The 20149-nt window shown below is 36.4% G+C and overlaps 2 protein-coding genes across 2 annotated transcripts in view; one reads left to right on the top strand and one right to left on the bottom strand.

Annotated features, from left to right (window-relative positions):
- LOC136842589 (son of sevenless homolog 2-like) overlaps positions 1–8949 on the bottom strand; it is a 553642-nt gene extending 544693 nt beyond the window's left edge. Inside the window, 1 exon segment of the mRNA XM_067110139.1 lies at positions 8429–8949. Within this exon segment, the coding sequence (XP_066966240.1) occupies positions 8429–8548 (120 nt within the window). The 5' untranslated portion in view covers positions 8549–8949.
- Positions 8950–10297: 1348 nt separating this feature from the next.
- On the top strand, positions 10298–10666 carry LOC136842301 (protein GVQW3-like). Its single transcript, XM_067109560.1, has one exon. The coding sequence runs from the start codon at positions 10298–10300 to the stop codon at positions 10664–10666; it is 369 nt and encodes a 122-aa protein (XP_066965661.1).
- Positions 10667–20149: the final 9483 nt, after the last annotated feature.

Below are 20149 nucleotides of genomic sequence, written 5' to 3'. Positions count from 1 at the left end.
ATCATGCTCCCAGTTGTGAATGCAAGCATGGGATGTGATGACTCCTGTAACCTCCTACTCAGTCTAGCATTTGGGATAACAAACAGTAGGGCCCCAGGTGTGAGTGACACTCTGCCCTAGGAAGAGAATTCACTCAAGGAAAAAATCAGGGATCTACAAAATCCTGTCAGAGATCGACAAAATCCCCTGTAAGGGAATTCAAGCAAGAAAGTAACTAATTCTGGCTAATATCAAGTGATGGATTTAGAATTTCAGCTCTACCCACAGACCCCTGTCATTAAAAGGGAAAGCAGAAAGATGCATTTTTAGATCTGTGCTGAGGTTGGGTGCTTTAACTGTAATTACCAATATCAGGCCCAATTCCAGCTGATACTTTGGTCAAGCTGCTCCAAGGAGGAGGAGGAGGAATAAAGTGGGTTCAGTCAATCTAAAATCTCACCCTCGGGATTAAACTAAACTAAATGAGTTACTTCTGTCGAAACAGAGCTGAGCCTACATAAGCTGTCAAGCAGCCACCACTGATCCCAAGAGAAGGCATCAAGGGACTTGTGTGCAACACTCCTCAAGTAGAGTGAGGTAAAGTTTACCTGTCTACATCAGATGCCTGCCTTCTTACCTGTTGGTTTGAGTTCTTCTAAAAGGTTAGGGAAAGTCTCAAGCCCCTGACTTCACAGGCTCTTCCACAAATAGGGAGAAGGACATCCTCAGAGGCTTCATAAGCTCATCTGATTACCTCAAAAAGCCAGAGACAAAGGGTATTCCCAGACACCTTATGTTTGGGTGTACTAACAAAAAGGGCCCAACACTGAACATAAAAGCACAGGTCCTCTTCAGGTGTTATCTCATGGCTCACACTAAGCTTAACAACACCTCTTCTGAGTCACCATCAATGAAGCCTAAGAAGGAGGGAACAGAAATACCCTTGAATCTCTCATTGAAACTGGCGGGTTCTGAGTTCTCACCACAAACTCAGGAAAGAACAAGAAATGCCAGACTAGACAAGAAAGACTATGTAAATCTCCTACATGTTCTGCAGAGGCTACGGCTAAGAAAATATGGAGTCCTGATTTGGCTATGGAGGTTTGAGAGATACGTTCCACTCAGAAGGATGAAGCTTCCAATGAGGACAAGACTGCTCAAAAACTCCTCACGAACATGAATAACTCCACCAAAGTGGAGATCAAGAATCTTCTGTCTAAAGACCTGGGATAAAGCTTTCACCTCAGTGACCAAGAGGAGTTCGTCTCAACAAAGGTGGATGAGTAAGTCTGTGATCTGCTGGTCTGATGCTCTAACCACAGAGAGATCCCATCCATGACATCAACCACAAAAGAATACCCACTTTCCCTGGTACATATTTGCGGAGGAATGCCAAAATGCTCCTACATATAAAAAAAAATGTGGTTTGTATTTCCATAAAAAGAAAGCAGTTGGATTTCTTGAGCAAAAGGAAGTAAACCAAGGCAATAAAAACAAAAGTCAGATAATCATCACCTTAACATAATTCACTTAAGTATTCAAGAACCCATGGGTAACAGGTATGGATAAAATGAAATACAACATGGCACCTCAAAGAATCTGACTCTGAATTTACATTACAGTACACTTTACTGACACTGCAAGTGCTTCTCCCTCCTAGATGATAGCCTTGGCCAGAAAATGACCATTTGTTACTAAATACAGTACTGTGATACCAGAAAACTTCTTATTAATAGGATAAAACTTTAGTTTACCATGACAAAACAAAACTACAGAATAAACTGCACAACAAAGGAATACTTACAATACTAACTAGTACTAAATTAGATAGGCTAAAAATCACATGATGATTATTACAGTATCATTAAAACAGTTTAACCAGACCACTGAGCTATCAGCTCTTATAGAGCTGGTCTGAAGGATTTGGATGAAATGCCAGGACTAGGTCAGAGGCCTAGCACTGGGACCAAATAGCTCATTCGATATGGTGACGAATGAAAGAAAATGAAATTAAAAACTGCACAAAGGCATACACTCTCATATTGGAGCACACTCACACAATAAACACATTTATACTCATGTTTTCATATATACTCACTAAAAGGTATATTTAAATTCAGAATAAGTTAAGCTGTGGTAGGCTAAGTTTGGGTTTGTAGGATGAAAGATGATTTGCGTGACTGTTTCGTTTTTGTTGTTGTGATGTTTTTTTATTATGTTTATTTTCTGTTTTTTTTATGAATGTCTGATGTATGTTTTCATGTTTTTTTCTTTTTCGTTTGCAGTTTGGAGTGTGATAGGGTCGAGTAATTGGCTTCTCTTCACCTGAACCGGAAGAGGCTTTACCTGGAAGAGGAAATTGACACTGGCAACTACCAACGCAGTCGAATAGTTGGTGAGACTGAACCATTTTCAAGTGCCTTAGTGTGAAGTTTTCATGTCAGTTACTTAAGACGGTGACTATCCTAAACGGGACTGGGGTTAGAGAAAGTGCTTACATATCTGTAGGCTGACTTTATTGTGAACGAGATCTCAGATTCTTGTTAGGAAGGAGAGAAGGGCTTTTGTGTAGAAAAAGACTGCAAGAAGAAATTCCAAAGTAATTTCTGCCCTCAGCTTGGATATCAGAGCTAAAATAAACTATGTAGTGATCCCCAAATTGTATGTTGACTTTCATGATATTCTTGGATTATTCTGAGATGAAGTGCTGAGAAAGATAAGAACCTGAATGAGATATATGCCAGAGTTGGATTATTTGTTGATAATATTTTGACTATTGATAGTATTAAGTTAGGCTACGTTAAGTATACGAAGATTTTGATAAACTTTAGTGGTAAGTAGGAAATAAGTTAGATTAAGTATTGAGAGATGATACAGTAATTGCTAAACTGTGGCAAATGTAAATAAAATTAGGATAAGGTTCTGTTTGAAGGTCTTCAGGCCACTATAATATTAAGGTTAATAAATTAGGATAGGTGAAGAGAGTTTTCTTTAACCTCTGAATCTGTTCCCATCATTCTCCACCAATTGTGTCAAATAAAAAAGCCCCTACAAGGTAACATTTTAAAATTTAGTTGTTTTAAAATTCACTAGATGCCCTGAGGGTTTTCCTATTTTTATTATTTACATATTTTTATACATTAATTAATTCACAGTTCCTCATGAACGCTAAATAGGAATTACTGAAAATGTAGAGGACTGACAAAATTTCCATGATTGATCTACTTCCAAAATTTTATAATCGCTGCAGGTTATATTTTAGACATTCACACAATACATGCTTGACTGTTATCAACACTTTGCACTCTGGGCATTCAAGAGGAAGCCATGTGGACTTTTCAATAAGTGTCCATGTGTCAAATGAGTATGGCCTATTCGAAGATGCGGCATTATTAATTGTGTGTGTCTCTCTCTCTGATATGAACAACTCCATTTTCCAACACTGGATTTTATCTGTTTTAATTTATTATTTTCAGGTTCTTCATTCCATATATTTTGCCATTTACTTACAATGATTGTTTTTATATACCTTATATAGTCACTAACAGGAACATTTACATTTGCTCATCATGTGGACCACTTCTTTAGCTGCTTTATCAGCCTCTTCATTTCCTTTAATCCCCACATGGGCAGAGATCCTACGTATTTCAATATTTTTTCTATTATTATACAACTTATGGAGTGAAAACTTAATTTGTTGTACAATATTATTTTTTGGATTGTAACTTTGAATGGCTTCTATAGCGCTACTGGAGTCACTATGAATCACAAAATTATTAAATGAGGCTTCTTTAATTATTTCTATGGCTGATGCTGTTGCACATAAACCACCTGTAAATATTGAAGCATCATGTAGAGAAAACTGATACGTTTTGTCTTGGGATACTACAGTAAATCCCACAAGGTATTGAGATTTAGGTCCGCCTGTGTATATCGCATGTGGACTTTTTCAGATTATATGTTCTACTGTATGTTGTCTATGGTGTTCTGGGATACATGAGCAACTTTTGATAAATATTTTGAGTGTGTAAAAATTCTCATTTTATTCATATTCCAAGGAGGAAGTATTTTTACTATTGAAGGTAGCTGTATATTTAAATTCAGTGACTCGAACAAACTTCTAGACCTAATTGGGAAAGGTGGTAAATGATTGTTAATAAATACATCTCTTAACTCAAATAATTTTTTGGTTGAAGAATCACTTGTCTGAATTCTCAAGGCACTCTTCATTGTTACTGACTCTGTGGAGAGAAAGAGGTAGTTCACCACATTCAACTTGCAAAGATGACTTTGGTGATGTTCTAAAGCCTCCTCAACATAGTCTAAGGCCTTCATATTGAACTGGGTCTAACATTTTCAGCGTTGCATCTGATGCCGAGCCATATATTTCACTTCCATAACCAATGACAGACAGTAATGTTGCTTTATACAGTACAATAAGGGCATGTCTATCGGCTCCCCAAGTAGTATTCGATAGTTTTTAAAATTAGATTTAATGCTCTTTACACACTGATTTCATGTATGTTTTCCAGTTCAAGTGAGTACCAAATACTATTGTAATAACAAAAATTTTGCAGTTGGGCCAACTGGTATGGAATGATTTCTGAGTTTTAAATCTTTTTCTTTACCCTTTTTCCACTTTTTATTTTTATAAAACATTACTGCTTGAGTCTTTTGTATGGATAATTTAAAGCCTACAGATGAGGCCCATTCATCTACAGGCAGTCCCCGGTTATCAGCATGGGTTCCGTTCTGAGGGTGTGATGATGACCAAAATCCAGCGATAATCGAAAATCGGTGATTTTCAGGGCTTATCCCAATTATCAGCGCCGATAAGCGGAAATCAGCGATTTTCGGCGCTGAAAATTGCTGATTTTCGTTGCTAGACAAGCGCCATAAATTAAATAAATGTCACCTAATACCATAAAAAGTTAAAAAACCACTGCCCAACCATGAAGGACTGGAGGGCACTCCTGTACACTGTACCCCCAGGCTTCCTTAAAAATTCCACAACCTCAAAACAAGGGGAAGACAGGAAGGAAGGAATGCTTCCTACACTTCTTCCCCCAACACCACGCCAGCCACCGAAAATCGACCCAAAGTACTGTACTGCAATTATCGTAAACCGTTTCAATTTCCTTCATATAATGTGCTGCAAAGACGGACTTACATTTCCAAAAAGTCGCTTGCAATATAGAGGAGAGAGAAAAATTACACTTGAAAGCCTGCACTAAAAAAAATACCAGAAAACTAATATTTCACTAGTTTTAGTATTAAAGATGTCTTCAAAAACAATAAAATAATTTACTTCATGAGATGTCTATTAACTTAGTACATCTGGAATGAATGGCTACCCAGCAAAACTTAACTACAAAAATCATTGCATATTGCATATGGTATGTGTAGTAAAATAAAAAAAAAATTATATTCTAACAAGATTAACATTCTAGATTTACTAATGCACATGTGCAACTGAGCAGTATCACATTACACCAGTCAGTACAGATAAGAACCGTAAGTATGGAGGGGAATAAATACAGTAATGGCACATGGTGTTAACTTAAGACTTAATCATTTCTGAATATAAATCCACCCATATCTATCACTCACTACTGACAATTCTTTATTACGGCGTCAATAACCTGGATGTTCCAATACCAGTTTTAGTAACCATAAATCAATCAATCAACTGCATACAAGGAGCATCTCAAATTTTAGGGGCAAACTAATTTCACCTATTCTAACAATAAATGACAACTTAAAAAAAAATTTTCAATGTAATAGCAAGGGCAGAGTACAATTGGTTGGCCTTTTGCGATTTCAACCTTCTGAACTTGCATAGCCTACATGATTCAAAACAATGAACTGAGCACTGAAAATAATAATAATAATACTGTAACAACATATGTGGAACACTGCTATTAATCAACAATATCGAAAGATTGGTTGAGAGTTAATTTCCTTTTGAAACTGTGGCATTCAGATGTAAGAAATGGAATAAGCACAAGCGCATGTTTGTGTTGTACAACATTTATGCATTATCACAAAATAAAGAAAGAAACGAACTACTGTGTATAGTAACTATAAGTAGCAGAGATACAATGGAGTTTAGCCTAAAACCTAAGAATTTTTTTTCATAAATCCAGCCACTGATACTGATAATAAACCTTGAAAAGGGCGCAACAACCGAAATAAAGCTATAAACCAGACTTTAAACAATGATGCTCTACACATTAAAACTGTTTCCTGCTGAACTTAGCATTGTCTTGTTGCACATGAAACACCTTCAGATCTCCCCCATCGTTAACCAATCATCAGTTACAAGAGGTATGACTTGCTAAAATGAAACATTAACCCTACCAAAAATGGAATTATAACACAAAACAAAATCTTCACATAGGGTATAGCCTAGGCTACAGACGAATACACGTAGAACTATACGTGCCTTCCAGTTTGTACAACCTTACTTCAGAATCCGTGCATCTTGTAACTACCTTGTAAGCCTATAATTTTTATTCTACAATGTATTTTGCTGTAAAGTTTACGATCATAATCATGACAATACTTCTGTGTTAATAGATATTTCAAGGTTTCCGTTTATCATTTGTCAAGTACATAACTAGCCTAGGTAAACTACTTTGCATATTCTATTTGTCATTTTGTTATATGTGTTGGACTATCATAACTGTTATCACTATTTCCAATGAACTTATGCATGCTAAGGTTCAATTATTTACACTAAAGACCTATGGACAAGGGTCTGAAAAGCCAAAATCATGATAAATTACCTAGGAGCCAATCAAATAGCCATTCTCTCATTCAATGTTAAAGATTCTAGTAAGCTATAGTTTGCCTAATTATTAGAACTGCCTAAAATGAATTAGATAACCAAGCATAACTTTTTAAAACTGACTATTCATGTCTAGCCTAATTCATTAATAACTGGGGATACTGTCAATGGAATAAGGCTATGACAATCTCTAATAAAGCAGCCAGTAGAGCTAAGCAACAGCTCCGCATCGGGTATTACTTTAGAAACTGATTTTTCCTATGGTATTTTGGTTGCTTAAGTATTTGCTGTTCTCTTTTGTTGGTCGACTTTAATTAATCTGTAATTAACCTCAGAAGTTGTACGCTGGCCATCCTGGAATGCTATTGCGCATGCACAGTATTAAAGGGGAGCTTTTGGTAAAAAGTGGAGTTTCCTTCATGGGGGAGGGGGCCAAGTCCCGATTAAGTAACTTGGCCTGCTAGGTTAGGTTAGGGGTAGAACTATATAGTAGCTCTGCAGCGGTGACTGCCTTCTAACTTAACTTTTTCTACAGTGTTTTGGTTGCTAATTATGAATTTACCATTAATTTTTGGCGCACGAGTGTAATTAACCTGTAATTAACCCCTGAAGTCCATCCAACAAGGGGTTTCCATACGCGATCTTCACAAGACAGAGCACGGGTATGTCTGTTTTGAACGGTTCATATCCCGTACGGCAAGTGCAATAACTTGTTAATGTATGGGTACCCAACCCCTCCAGGCCAGTACTAAACATGGCAAAGAGACATTCCATTTGGCCGACAACAAACAAATGCGCCGCCAGTATCAGAATCCCTAAAAGTGTACAAAAAACCAGTTGAAAAGGTAAAAATAGGTGTGGAGCTTATACATAGAATTACCAGGTTAGGTTAGTATACTGTAGTTCCTTTTATAACCCCTTTTTAAACATGTGGCTCCCTGATGACCTGCGGATGCACGAAACCATTCCAAAACAACAATGGGGCAGTCTGGCCTCTCTCCCAACATTTTCAAAACCCTGCATTTTCAACAGGTCACCAACCATGTTGGGTAGATATGAGGTTAATGATAACTGATCGACAATAAACAAAACCACCTCCTTCATCAGCCATACTAAAAGTATAGGATAAATCAATTTCTAAGGTAATACTGTAATCTGTGGAGAGCTCTTGCTTAGAAATACCAAGTAGCCTACTTTAAGGGGTAGGCTACTTCTGGTTTGTACCTACCCTACATTAGGCTATTGGAATTCTACCATTGCCTTGGCTACCTACTGGTAGGCAACTTTCAAAATACAAACCAAGTTGCTTCACCTCTTTACAAATACTTACACCCTAAGTAATAGGTCATAAGTCTGCATCAAGAAATGACCTGTCGGGGCCACGTATTCTTAGTAGGTGGCTAAATGCTATAAAGGTAAAGCGAGTTAGCCTAAGGACAGGGGTGCCGTGCTGTCATCCTGTGCCTGGCCCTAAATCATTTGGCAGCCTGGTATTCGCCACACACGGCTGTGCGCTGACAAGATTCACTGCCAACGGTGACTAGCCCTTGACACCATGGGAAAAAGGAGCTTATTGGAGTGACGAGGATGACATTTGGGCCGACCCTTCGGGATGTTGGCCCAGTGATATTGTCAAAATGCTCGAGTTGTCACACTCACCTTCTGCAAAGAGCTAAGGAACAAATGCTTCCATTTCGGGGCGTTGAGTTCACTGTCGAAATTATACAACTGAGAGTCAGCAGTGCCACCACCTGACGAAGAAGAAGTACCGGAAAACATTTTATTTTTCTAATATATCTTTTATCAAAACATCCAAAGAGGTTGTTGTTTACGGATCAACATGGTAGGAAACAGTCGTTAGGTCCGCTATAATATCCATGTCTTTCTCAAGCCTCTTTCTAGGCTTTCAGTGCCACGGCCTCAATCACTGCCGTGGGTCATTCACCATGATAATAAAGGGCTAATCCCTCTCGCTAATTTACTTATCATTTTTAGACTGATTGTTGTTGACGAGGGTTTATGAGCAACTGTGGGTACAGGTGATCAGAGCCCGTACTCGTGCCAACTACTCTTCGCCATGACACGCCCGAAACCGCGCCACATTCATCCACTTTTTGGCGAGATCCTCTCCCACAGCCCCAAAGCCTGGCGCTTTCCCTTCGCCGTGGCCAGAGCTGACTGGCGGACTCAATGTCACAAAAGTGTCATCATGTTACTGTGATCAATGGAAAGACGAGAGAAGAACTACAAAGGTAACAACAACAACAGTAACATAAACAAAAATAATAATAATAATGAGCAGTGGTAACAGTAGTCGCAGCATTAGCACAGTCCATAGTATTTAAAAAACCGACATAACAACGAATATAATATAATAATAATGATTTAAGTAGAACCACCTGCAACCAGTATTGTAGCAGAGTAGTTTACCTGGTAGCTCGTACGATCATTGCGAAAATTTTAGAACATGCAATTGTCTAGCACAGTCACAGTTCCTCAATATATACAATTCAATGTCCAATAACATCTATCCTTATAACTGCTTTTTATCATATATAAAGACCTGTGATTTTTATATTCAACCCTCGTGAAGATATCAACATCTCTCACACTAACAATACAGGAAGCTAAACCAGTTCCATCAGCTACAACTGTACAGTCAAATAAGAGCTATAAATCAAGTTTTCTAGGGAAAACCCAGAGACTGGTAAGTTTGACTACAAAAACATTAACTCTATCTCTCAAACACACACACACACATATATACACTATATATACTGTATATATATACATACATACATACACACACACACACACACACACACACACATATATATATATATATATATATATATATATATATATATATATACGTATTTGTACGAAGGATACAGTTACTATCTAACCTGGTGGACTTGGTCTAATTGCTGCAAGCAACGGGGTTTGGATGCTGATCAACATTTGAAGATACATGGTAACAGTTTTTGCCTCACGAATATACCAAACTCATCATTGCTTAACTTTACACAAATAGGACGAGTACTAGAATCTTTGATCCAAAAAGGGGTACCTCCAGGAAAAAATTCATTTTCCAATTCCTTACCAAATTTTCGAGGAAAGCAAAATGTAATAAAATTTATACAGCTCAAAAACCGTCAATAGGCCAAAGAATAAAGAGATAAACAGGAAACCAAAGTGATGTTGACTGTGGGTAGCAAGTTGGTTCTGGTTTCATCAATGACCCTACATGCACCTACGAGGTGTGTCCCAAAAGTAATGAAACTAATTTTTTAATCCTTGGTGGGCGTGGTTTGTAACCCAATCAAGGGGTGGGGTGGGTAGGTAGGGATATGGAGGAAACATTTTAACTACCGCCAGTTGAATACGAGCAACAAGAGGTAGGTATGTGAAGAAGTGCTGCTGTGTCTGGCAGTCTCGTATCAATCCGAAATGCAGCTATCTATCGAACATCGTTGTGCTATCAAATTTTGTGTTTTTCTTGAGAAATCCTTTTCAGAAACGGTTGAAATGATTAATTCTGCCTATGGACAACATGCACTGTCAAGGGCACAAATCTACAGGTGGTATAAGACCTTCAAGGACGGCCGTGAAAATGTTGAAGATGAACCACGGTCCGGGCGCCGTTCATCATCAAGAACAGATGAAAATGTTACCCGTGTGAAGGCTGTCCTGGACACTGACAGGCGAATGGACATCAGACTCATTGCTGATGAAGTAAGAATACCAAAAACAGTCGTCCACCGCATTGTTACCGGGGATTTGAGCATGGGGAAGATTTGTGCCAAACTTGTGCCCGAGGAACAGAAAGAAACTCGTCTTTCCATTTGTCAGGATATTGTTAATCTTTTGTCTACTGAACCAAACATGTTAGAGTAATCACTGGTGACGAATCATGGGCGTTCTAGTACGACCCTGAAAGAAAACGTCAAAGTTGTGAGTGGCACACTCCAACATCACCCACGGACAAATCTCGAGTGAAATCGATGTTGATTGTGTTGTTCGATACAAAAGGGGTCATCCACAAAGAGTTTGTACCTCAAGGGACCAATGTTAGCCAAACCTTTTACCGAGAAGTTCTAGAACGTTTGAGAAAAAGTTTTGAGGGTTCGCCCAGAGATTGCCACTTCTTGGATCCTTCACCACGACAATGCACAATGTCACACCGTCCTGTCTATCACTGAATTTTTGGCCAAGAAATCCATCGCAACGCTTCCACACCCAGCTTACAGCCCAGGTCTGGGCCCTTGTGACTTTTTTATCTTCCCAAAAATTAAATCTCACCTCAAAGGGACTCATTTTGGGAGCTCAGAGAATATCCTAAGAGCTGTGACAACCAGTCTTAACAACATTTCTGAAAATGACTTCCAGAACTGCTAAGAAGAATGGAAAAAGCGCTGGAACCGCTGCGTATTAATTCGAGGGGATGTCATTTTGAGGGAGACAATATTCCTTTGAAAATTTTCGAATAAAAATATATTTTGTAAATTTAGTTTCATTACTTTTGGTACACACCTATGTACGTCTGTCATACGCAGTGCTCTTGCGCTTCTAAGGGTAGCGTTTCTCATTTCCAATCGTTACAGTTTAAACGCTTTCAGACATCATACCCTCTCTGAGGACATCACGACAATGAAGTATTTTACTAAGTAACCTTCGGTCCCGTAGATGCAAACGCCACTTATCTTTTCTTGTCTCATGACCGCTGTCTTGTTTTTTTTCTTTTCCTCTTGCCGGCAAAAGCTCATCAATTTATATATATATATATATATATATATATATATATATATATATATATATATATATATATATATATATATATATATCTGCAGCACAGTAAGACACTGTTAAGGTCTTAACAACAAAAGTTTAACTCTCTCCTCATCTACACCAGTAGTACAGTTTATATGACAGCTTTATAATTAGCCCCATGCTCGTGTCCGTTAGCTAACCTGCGCCTCTTATTCTTATATACAGTAGTATATATATATATATATATATATATATATATATATATATATATATATATATATATATATATATATATATATATATATATATATATACATACTATATATATATATATATATATATATATATATATATATATATATATATATATATATATTACATGTGTGTGTGCGTGTTTGTGTGTGATTCTAATCACTATGACCTGTAATAATATGCCTCACTTTGCCACAGGAAAATGAAAAACTGGGTGTAAATCCTACGTAAGTGTTTCCGGCATTATTTCTAAGCTATTTTCCAGAGGGCTTATGCATAGTGTTAGAAATTTACTATATGCTAGAGGAACAGTACAAAACGAACATCCAGACAGATACGAAGGGATATGAAAACTGATTTTTTAACTTTATGTTTCGACCAGAATCCCCGGAAAGAATAAGACCTACTGTGGTCACATGAGCTCCTCTGGGCACCAGGAGAGTTGAAAGACCTAGATCTATTTGGATGACGACGATGAGAAAGGAGGCTGGAGAGTAGTGGAGATTTGTGGAAGATAAAGCACAGGAGCGACACGAGTGGAAGAATTTAACAGAAGCTCTTTGCATCATGCAGCCTTAAAGATGATGATGATGATGCATGTTTTCAAATCTAAAGATCAAGGCACCAGTATAAGCTTGCTTGGCTTTATCGCTGTGCTATGTTTTGTGTAAATGAAAACATGGTGAATAATATAAATCTCCTTGTTGTCAATCACTCAAAATAATTAAGTACAGTGTTACCCATGCATAACAAATTATGGAGGGAAAGCATCGTGCGAGGTCAGATATAAGACTAAACGGCACTTTTGAAAAATGTTGTAAAACATTTTTATTTGCAAGTTGGTGTTGTTAATCTTTGTCTACGAATGTTCATTTGCTTTTAGTTCTGTTGAGTTGGAAGACAGTCAAACAGCCACCAAGCCGTGTCAAGGTCAGCAATCTCGGTGTCGGTCTGTTCAGTGAATGTTTCCTCCTATCATCAGGGATTCGCATTTCTATTCATACCAGGTTTCCATTAATTTTGTTCCTCTCTCTTCTCTGAAATGCAAATCGGTAGTGTTCTTCGAGGTTAGATCCAGCGCATTTTCTTGCACTCTTCTCTTTTAGACTAGTCTTCATGAACACAAGTGTTTGCCCGTCCCGAGTCTTCCAGTTCCGATTGTATATGTATATGAATGCACAGAACAGTATTATTATTATTCACGGTAGGTTCACTATTTTATTGACCATACCAATCTTCATTGATGTGATCACCGAACTGCGTTAGAATGAATTGCTAGTGTGAGATTGCTATAAGAGATAAATTGGATATAAATGAATAAACATATGAGTATATGTGTATATATATATATATATATATATATATATATATATATATATATATATATATATATATATATATATATATATATATATATATATATATATATATATATATATATAGGTGTGTGTATATGTACGTAAGTATATGAATATGACTGGGAGCATGGCTTTTGGAGGCGAGTCAGCACTTGTCATTTCTTCAGACTGGAAGCATCAGTATCTTATCACTCCACAGGAATCTTTCACGGTATCACAGAAAATGAAACAAAAGTCTATGGCGTTTGCTTTTATGAGAGGAGTAGTGCGTACTAACACAAGAGTTCCCGTTCCTGAGGACTGAAACTGATATCCTCAAGAAAATCAAGTTTATGGAAGATTACCAAACAGGAAATTTTGCGATGGTCAGAATCATAAAGAACCACTGTTGGGAAAAGTTAGTCATCCTTTCGACCAATTCTGTTTAGAATAGAGTATTCAAGAATGCTGCCACCATATAGCTAATCACATTGTCCATTTACTCTTCTAGTGCATACAGGAACATTACAAACAAGTCTGACATATTTTTCACCTGTTCTCATAAATAGAAAAAAAAAAAAATTAAAACAATATTTTAAAATCATGGTGTGTTGTCAGGTACTCAGCATATTTAGGCGTGACGTTACAAAAGCACAAAGGTTGTGGAGTGGGTGCAAGGAAGAAAAGTTTTATAAAGTAAGGAAGTCTTGTTGTTGGTTTAGACTGTGCCTGTTTACGTTAAGGTAGCTTGTAAATGTGGTAAGGTGCTAAAAGATATAAGAGGAATCTTGCAACCAACAGGAAATCATGTTTCGATTATAGTTAACACTTATACCCCGGTCACTAAATGTTTCATTAGCTCCAGAGCTTTGTAAGACAAGCCACGGTTGTATTTTGCACCAGGAGAGCGAGAATAACTGAAGCAATCATTTCTATACTGTACACGTAGTCTACGTATATGAATTAATGTCACCTATAAATTCCTTCGATAAGGACTTCGTGGCACCAGTCGAAAGCAATCAAGCCTCTGGTGTTGATATGCTGCTCTTCAAGCGATCATTTATGTTTTAAATTTGCCCTCAGCTAACACGGGTGATTTTTGGTACTATAATATAATATTAAATTATGTTGTATCAGTTGCGATGAAGACACTCTCGGGGTCTCTTTCTAGTATCTTATCCTATTGTTAGTGTGAAAAAGTAGTGAAAACCATCTCTCTCTCTCTCTCTCTCTCTCTCTCTCTTTTAAATGATAGGTACAAGACAGTGACAAACATGGAGACCTTTTTTTTCTTATGGCCACTACTTCTAGTTTTGAAAGCAGCAAAAACAATGATCAAGCCAGACGGCAGCAGAGCACAGAATTCCCTTTCACCCTCTACAATGAGAGCCTGACAGGATGAGGATGTTTGTTGTAGACCAAGATAACGATGTTCTCAAACAAATTCGCCACTACGCTGGAACTAACAGCGTCGACGACGCAGCACATTCAACGAAGAAAAATCGACCGAGTTCGTCGAAAATATGTCTTTTTACATAAAACTCCGTGATGAAAAGTTTTAAGAATGAATGTTTTAAACATGGTTCGTCATGCATTGTGATATTTAAGTAAAACTGACAGGAGTGTTAGGCTAGCTTGGCTACTAAAACTAAAGAAAAAGATTTATCGATGATACGAAACCATTCAAGGTACTGCTCGCAAGTTGTGTGGCCGTGTACAAAGCAACGAGAAGTTGTTGGTGTTTCGGCATTGTCAGTGTTGCAATGGCATAATGACGACCATCAAGTTGGGTGAATAATGAACGCAATATCTAAACAACAAAATTATGTTATTATACATTTAGATTTAGATTTGTGGCTCATCAATCATATGGAGAGAAATAGTTTAAACACAGAATTTCTGGAAATGCTTGCAAATTACACATCAGAGTATACAAGATATGCTCATGTATAAGTGAAGATTACACAAGATGACTCAGTTTGGATGTGTTGAAATATGTACAGTACAAAAATAAAGAAGTATACCGACAATAAATGAATATAAAAAACTGCAAAGGAAAACTGCACAAGTACAACAAAAGAACAAAAGTCATACAGCATCGAGTGTGAGATAATAATTATATAGAAAACGATTTTTTTGCACGACATTTCGTTCTTTGACCTTAAGCGACATTTCAAAAATCGCCGGGAAACGATGATAAAAAAAAAAAACCGTGAGTGAGCTAACAGGACACAAAATATGCAGTCATATTTAAAGACATTCTTTAGATGCATGACTACTAACACCATGATCCATTTAACCATAAAACTGGTAGTGTAATGACTGCCATGATATTACGATCCGGTTCAGACCGAGAGTCACACACACACACACACACACACACACACACACACACATATATATATATATATATATATATATATATATATATATATATATATATATATATATATATATATAATCATTTTGACGTGATTTATGTATCAGACTACTAAAGAAAAAATGAAAAGGTTGTAAATCCTATTTAACATTTTCCTGTGGTTACACGTACACGTGTGTATATATATATATATATATATATATATATATATATATATATATATATATATATATATATATATTTCTTCGTTTTAACGTGCTTTTTCCCATTTTTATATGGGGCAGGCACGATGACTTCTTTTCGAAGGACTTTGATTTGGCGTTGGGGTAGGCCGTAGCCTCGATCGGCTGCCCTGCCTGACATCGCTTAGACCCCGGTAATGATGTGTACGTGTATCGTACCAATCCCCAGCTCCCTTTCTCCCAGCAGCGAGGAGAACTGGGCGGTTAGGTCGACAGTTCGAGACGTGTATGGTGTCTGTTATGTTTCTAGAAGATGTTGGAGTGGCTTTGTTTATGTCTGTAACACCCATTTGCTTTCAGCAAACCTATCCATTGATTACATACGTAACCCGGTGTGTTTACATGGATAGCAAAGTGTCCGTCTTCTCTGACCAGTCGGCTGCGGATTTGAACCCTCGCCACGGACCTCTACAAAGTCCTAGGCTGCTGCTCTACCGACTGAGCCATCGAGGCTCCGTATATATATATATATATATATATATATATATATATATATATATATCACAAAATCCACGTAAGAATGTGAGTGAAAATCGGGACTTTGAACAGGCACTTTCGTTAGTTTATTCTACATTGTCAAGTTCATACTGTTCAGCGTTAACTTGAAAATGTAGAATAAACTACGAAAGCACTTAGTTCAAAGTCCCGGTTTTCACTCAGCTTCTTACGTGGATTTTGTGATATTCTCAAGCACGCGTTCCTTCGTGCTGCATTAGAATTAATATATATATATATATATATATATATATATATATATATATATATATATATATATATATATATATATATATATATATATAAAGTAACAGTAGATTCTACACACACACACACACACATATATATATATATATATATATATATATATATATATATATATATATATATATATATATATATATATATATATATATATATATATATATATATATATATATATATATATATATATATATATATATATATATATATATATATATATATATATATATATATATATATATATATATATATGTATGTATGTATGTATTGTACACCGAATACCTAATACTCCGACATTGCATTTGACAATGCAAATTCTTACATCATAAACAAAACAATGAGCTGTGGACCTGTAGCGGGAGGCCACTCGATCGTCTCGGAGTAGTATTCTTCTTATCTGTCAAGATAAAAACAAGATAAACGCATACTTTTATTCGACTTTCCTCTTTACGCTCGGACTCTTAAGTCTCATGTTAAGGCATGGAGTGATGCATTCCTTCATGGGGAAACGCCAAACATTTAATAACCTACAAACCTAACGAAAAGACTGCAGAAAAAAACAAACTTTATTTCATTAGTCAAGAATCATCTCATAGACCAGCCATCTGAGTCATGGGAAGGGGGAGGGGCGTAAGACGTTTACAAATTGGAAGACAGTAGCCAAGTTGGCGGGATTTTTATTCGAGTTGGTATCACTGCTTTGAAGTAAGAGATTGTGAGTTGCGTCTATATAGATCTCTTTCTGGTCGGTACTAGAGTGGGGTGCTGCGATCAGAAAACAAAACCATTCCTCCAACTTCGAAGTCCCTTTTGCTAATAATCGTAAAACAAGATTAATTTCCTCACACGCTGGTAAAGACGGTTTATACCGTAGCATGACAGAGGCAACGGCAAGAAATGTTTAGATACCTACATAATTTGTTTTAGAATATTTAAAAATTAATGTGACAACTAGGGGGAATTGATGCAATTAACCTGGCAGGGATAAACTTTATATCACACTTCAGTATACAGTATGTAAAAGTGCAAAATAAAAAAAAGAAAATAACAAAGGACGAAACTAGTTCACAGATGAATAATTGGCTTTTTCATTATTTAGGAAAAGAGTAAACCATCATAGTTTTCCCCAAGCTGTGTGAAAGGTGAAATATTATGGAAAATCGAACTTCTTGTCAGTCTTACATTTGGTATTCAATACAACAAGATAGTGCCATTTTACATCTGGGAACGAATAGCAAATGACTATTAATATTTTCCTGAATACTGTATAAGGAACGAATTTAACGAAGTTTCTGTTTGAATTAATAGAACAGAAAATGACTACACTATCCGTTGCATCTGCGAGGGCAGCATACATATTATAAAAACAAGGTATTCTGGCTCGGAATAGGGGATTCGTACGTGCTTTGGGGTGTATGAAGTGAAGGCAGGATGGCTTCAGTCGCTGGGACTTGGTTAAACGGACCCTACCTCCCCCGTGACGGGACCAACCCTCCACAAACCCACTATAAACGCTAGAATCAGTCCTCAGTAAAAAAGTGAGCATCGTTTGTTAGTACAGTTCTCTTATAAGCCTGTGCTATTATTTACACATTCCGGTGTATGATCCGATATACTAAGCTCATTTACCAGTAAAAACAACGATTATTATTTTTTCACTAAATTTAATAATTAATTTAGTTAATTCTTCACTGCAAATGGAACGAAACAGACACGGAACTTCATTTAATTCACTGAATGTTCCTAAGCTATTTTGGGATTCGTAAACATGGGTAATAAAAAATTTATGAGTTCCACCCACCCACATCTGTTCTTGAATTAGTTTCGTAGGGATACTACAAAAACGGAAGAAGTGCCGAATTCTGATTCCGAAATCTTTGTTTAAATGTTGGATTAGGACTTTGGTGTTATACATTTCAAATCAGATAATTTTTAGTGGAACGTGTAAAGACTTGCCATTGAAAATCTTAATGAAAGATTAGTGATGATGTATTGAAAACAAAATAAACTGATGCTAATAGAGTTCTGAGTTTTAGGCTAGGATAAATCTTTTCTCATAAACAGTAATACGAGTCCTACAAAATTGGTTTGTGTAAAGGATTTAAACTTTAAATAAAAGTAAAAGGCTATGGGTTGCTAAGCGACATGTTGTGACTGAAAGAATCTAATTTTATTTCAAAACTATTTCATTTACGTTGTGTGAACAAACTAGTTTCCAGGATGAGTCTACTTTTGCTCGCTTCAGGAAGTTTCGTACGGAATTGTGAAAAATGAAAATAAGAATCCCCCCCACTCCAAATCTCATTCATAAGCGTATAAGTTAACAAGTGCGAGTTTATTTGTATTTTATATGTACAGTGATATACGAAGGGAGGGTTGAGCTGAGATGGTTGGCATGTACAGAAGATTAACGGATGACCACCCAAATGAAGTTTATCACAAGTTAAACAGTTTGACAAAAATATTCTCTTCACTGCTCAGTAGGTTATCATGATTATCACGCTCGGGGAAATGTTGCAATTGCTTATGTTGTTATTCTCATTCTTTTCTAGACTTTTTTTATAGGATAACTTAGACAATTTGGAAGTATTTCGAAATTTGAAACGTAATTAGGACCACGCATGCAACTGCAGCGGCCCTACCACACACACACACACACACACACGCACACTCACACACACACACACACACACACACACACACACACAGAGAGAGAGAGAGAGAGAGAGAGAGAGAGAGAGAGAGAGAGAGAGAGAGAGAGAGAGAGAGAGAGAGAGTTTAGTCCAGCAAAGCCTACTGAATGGGTTGCTTTCAGTTTCTTGTCAACTTACATCGAAAAGATAATTTTTTAGTGCATCTCATGTTTTTGTTCAAAGCTTATTATTATTATTATTATTATTATTATTATTATTATTATTATTATTATTATTATTATTATTATTATTATTACACTTCAAAAAGGGTGCAAAGAAACAGTCTGCTGAAGCTTAGGTTTCTACGCAAAGTTTTCCTTTTGTTTCCACTTTACTCTTTTATGGAGATGCAATTATTATTATTATTATTATTATTATTATTATTATTATTATTATTATTATTATTATTATTATTATTATTATTATTATTATTATTATTATTATTCAGAACATAACCATATTCATATGGAACAAGCCAACAAGGGCCATTGACTTGAAATTCAAGTTTCCAAAGAATATAGAGTTCATTAGGAAGTAAGAGAGGATAAAGGAAAATACAGAAGGATCTCACTTATTAAAAAAAAAATAAATAAAAAAATTAATGAATAGATAAAAAATTATTGAAATGCAAAGAGAACAGCATTAGGGTAGTAATGCATTGCATCTTCGCTTGAACTTTTGAAGTTCCAATTGCACGACATCCTCTGGGAGACTGTTCAACAATCCAACGGTGTGAGGAATAAATTATTATCATTATTATTATTCAGAAGATGAAACCTATTCATATGGAACAAGGTCACAGGGGCCACTGACTTGAAATTCAAGCTTCCAAAGAATATGGTGTTCATTAGGAAGAAGTAAGAAGAGGTAAAGGGAAATACAGAAAGAAGAGATCCAACTTATTAAAAGAGAAAATATAAATTAATAAATAGATAACAATGCATTAA

The sequence above is a fragment of the Macrobrachium rosenbergii genome, chromosome 10 (genome assembly GCF_040412425.1).
Source record: "Macrobrachium rosenbergii isolate ZJJX-2024 chromosome 10, ASM4041242v1, whole genome shotgun sequence".
Classification (NCBI taxonomy): domain Eukaryota; kingdom Metazoa; phylum Arthropoda; class Malacostraca; order Decapoda; family Palaemonidae; genus Macrobrachium; species Macrobrachium rosenbergii.
This window is presented reverse-complemented; position numbering and strand designations above follow the sequence as displayed.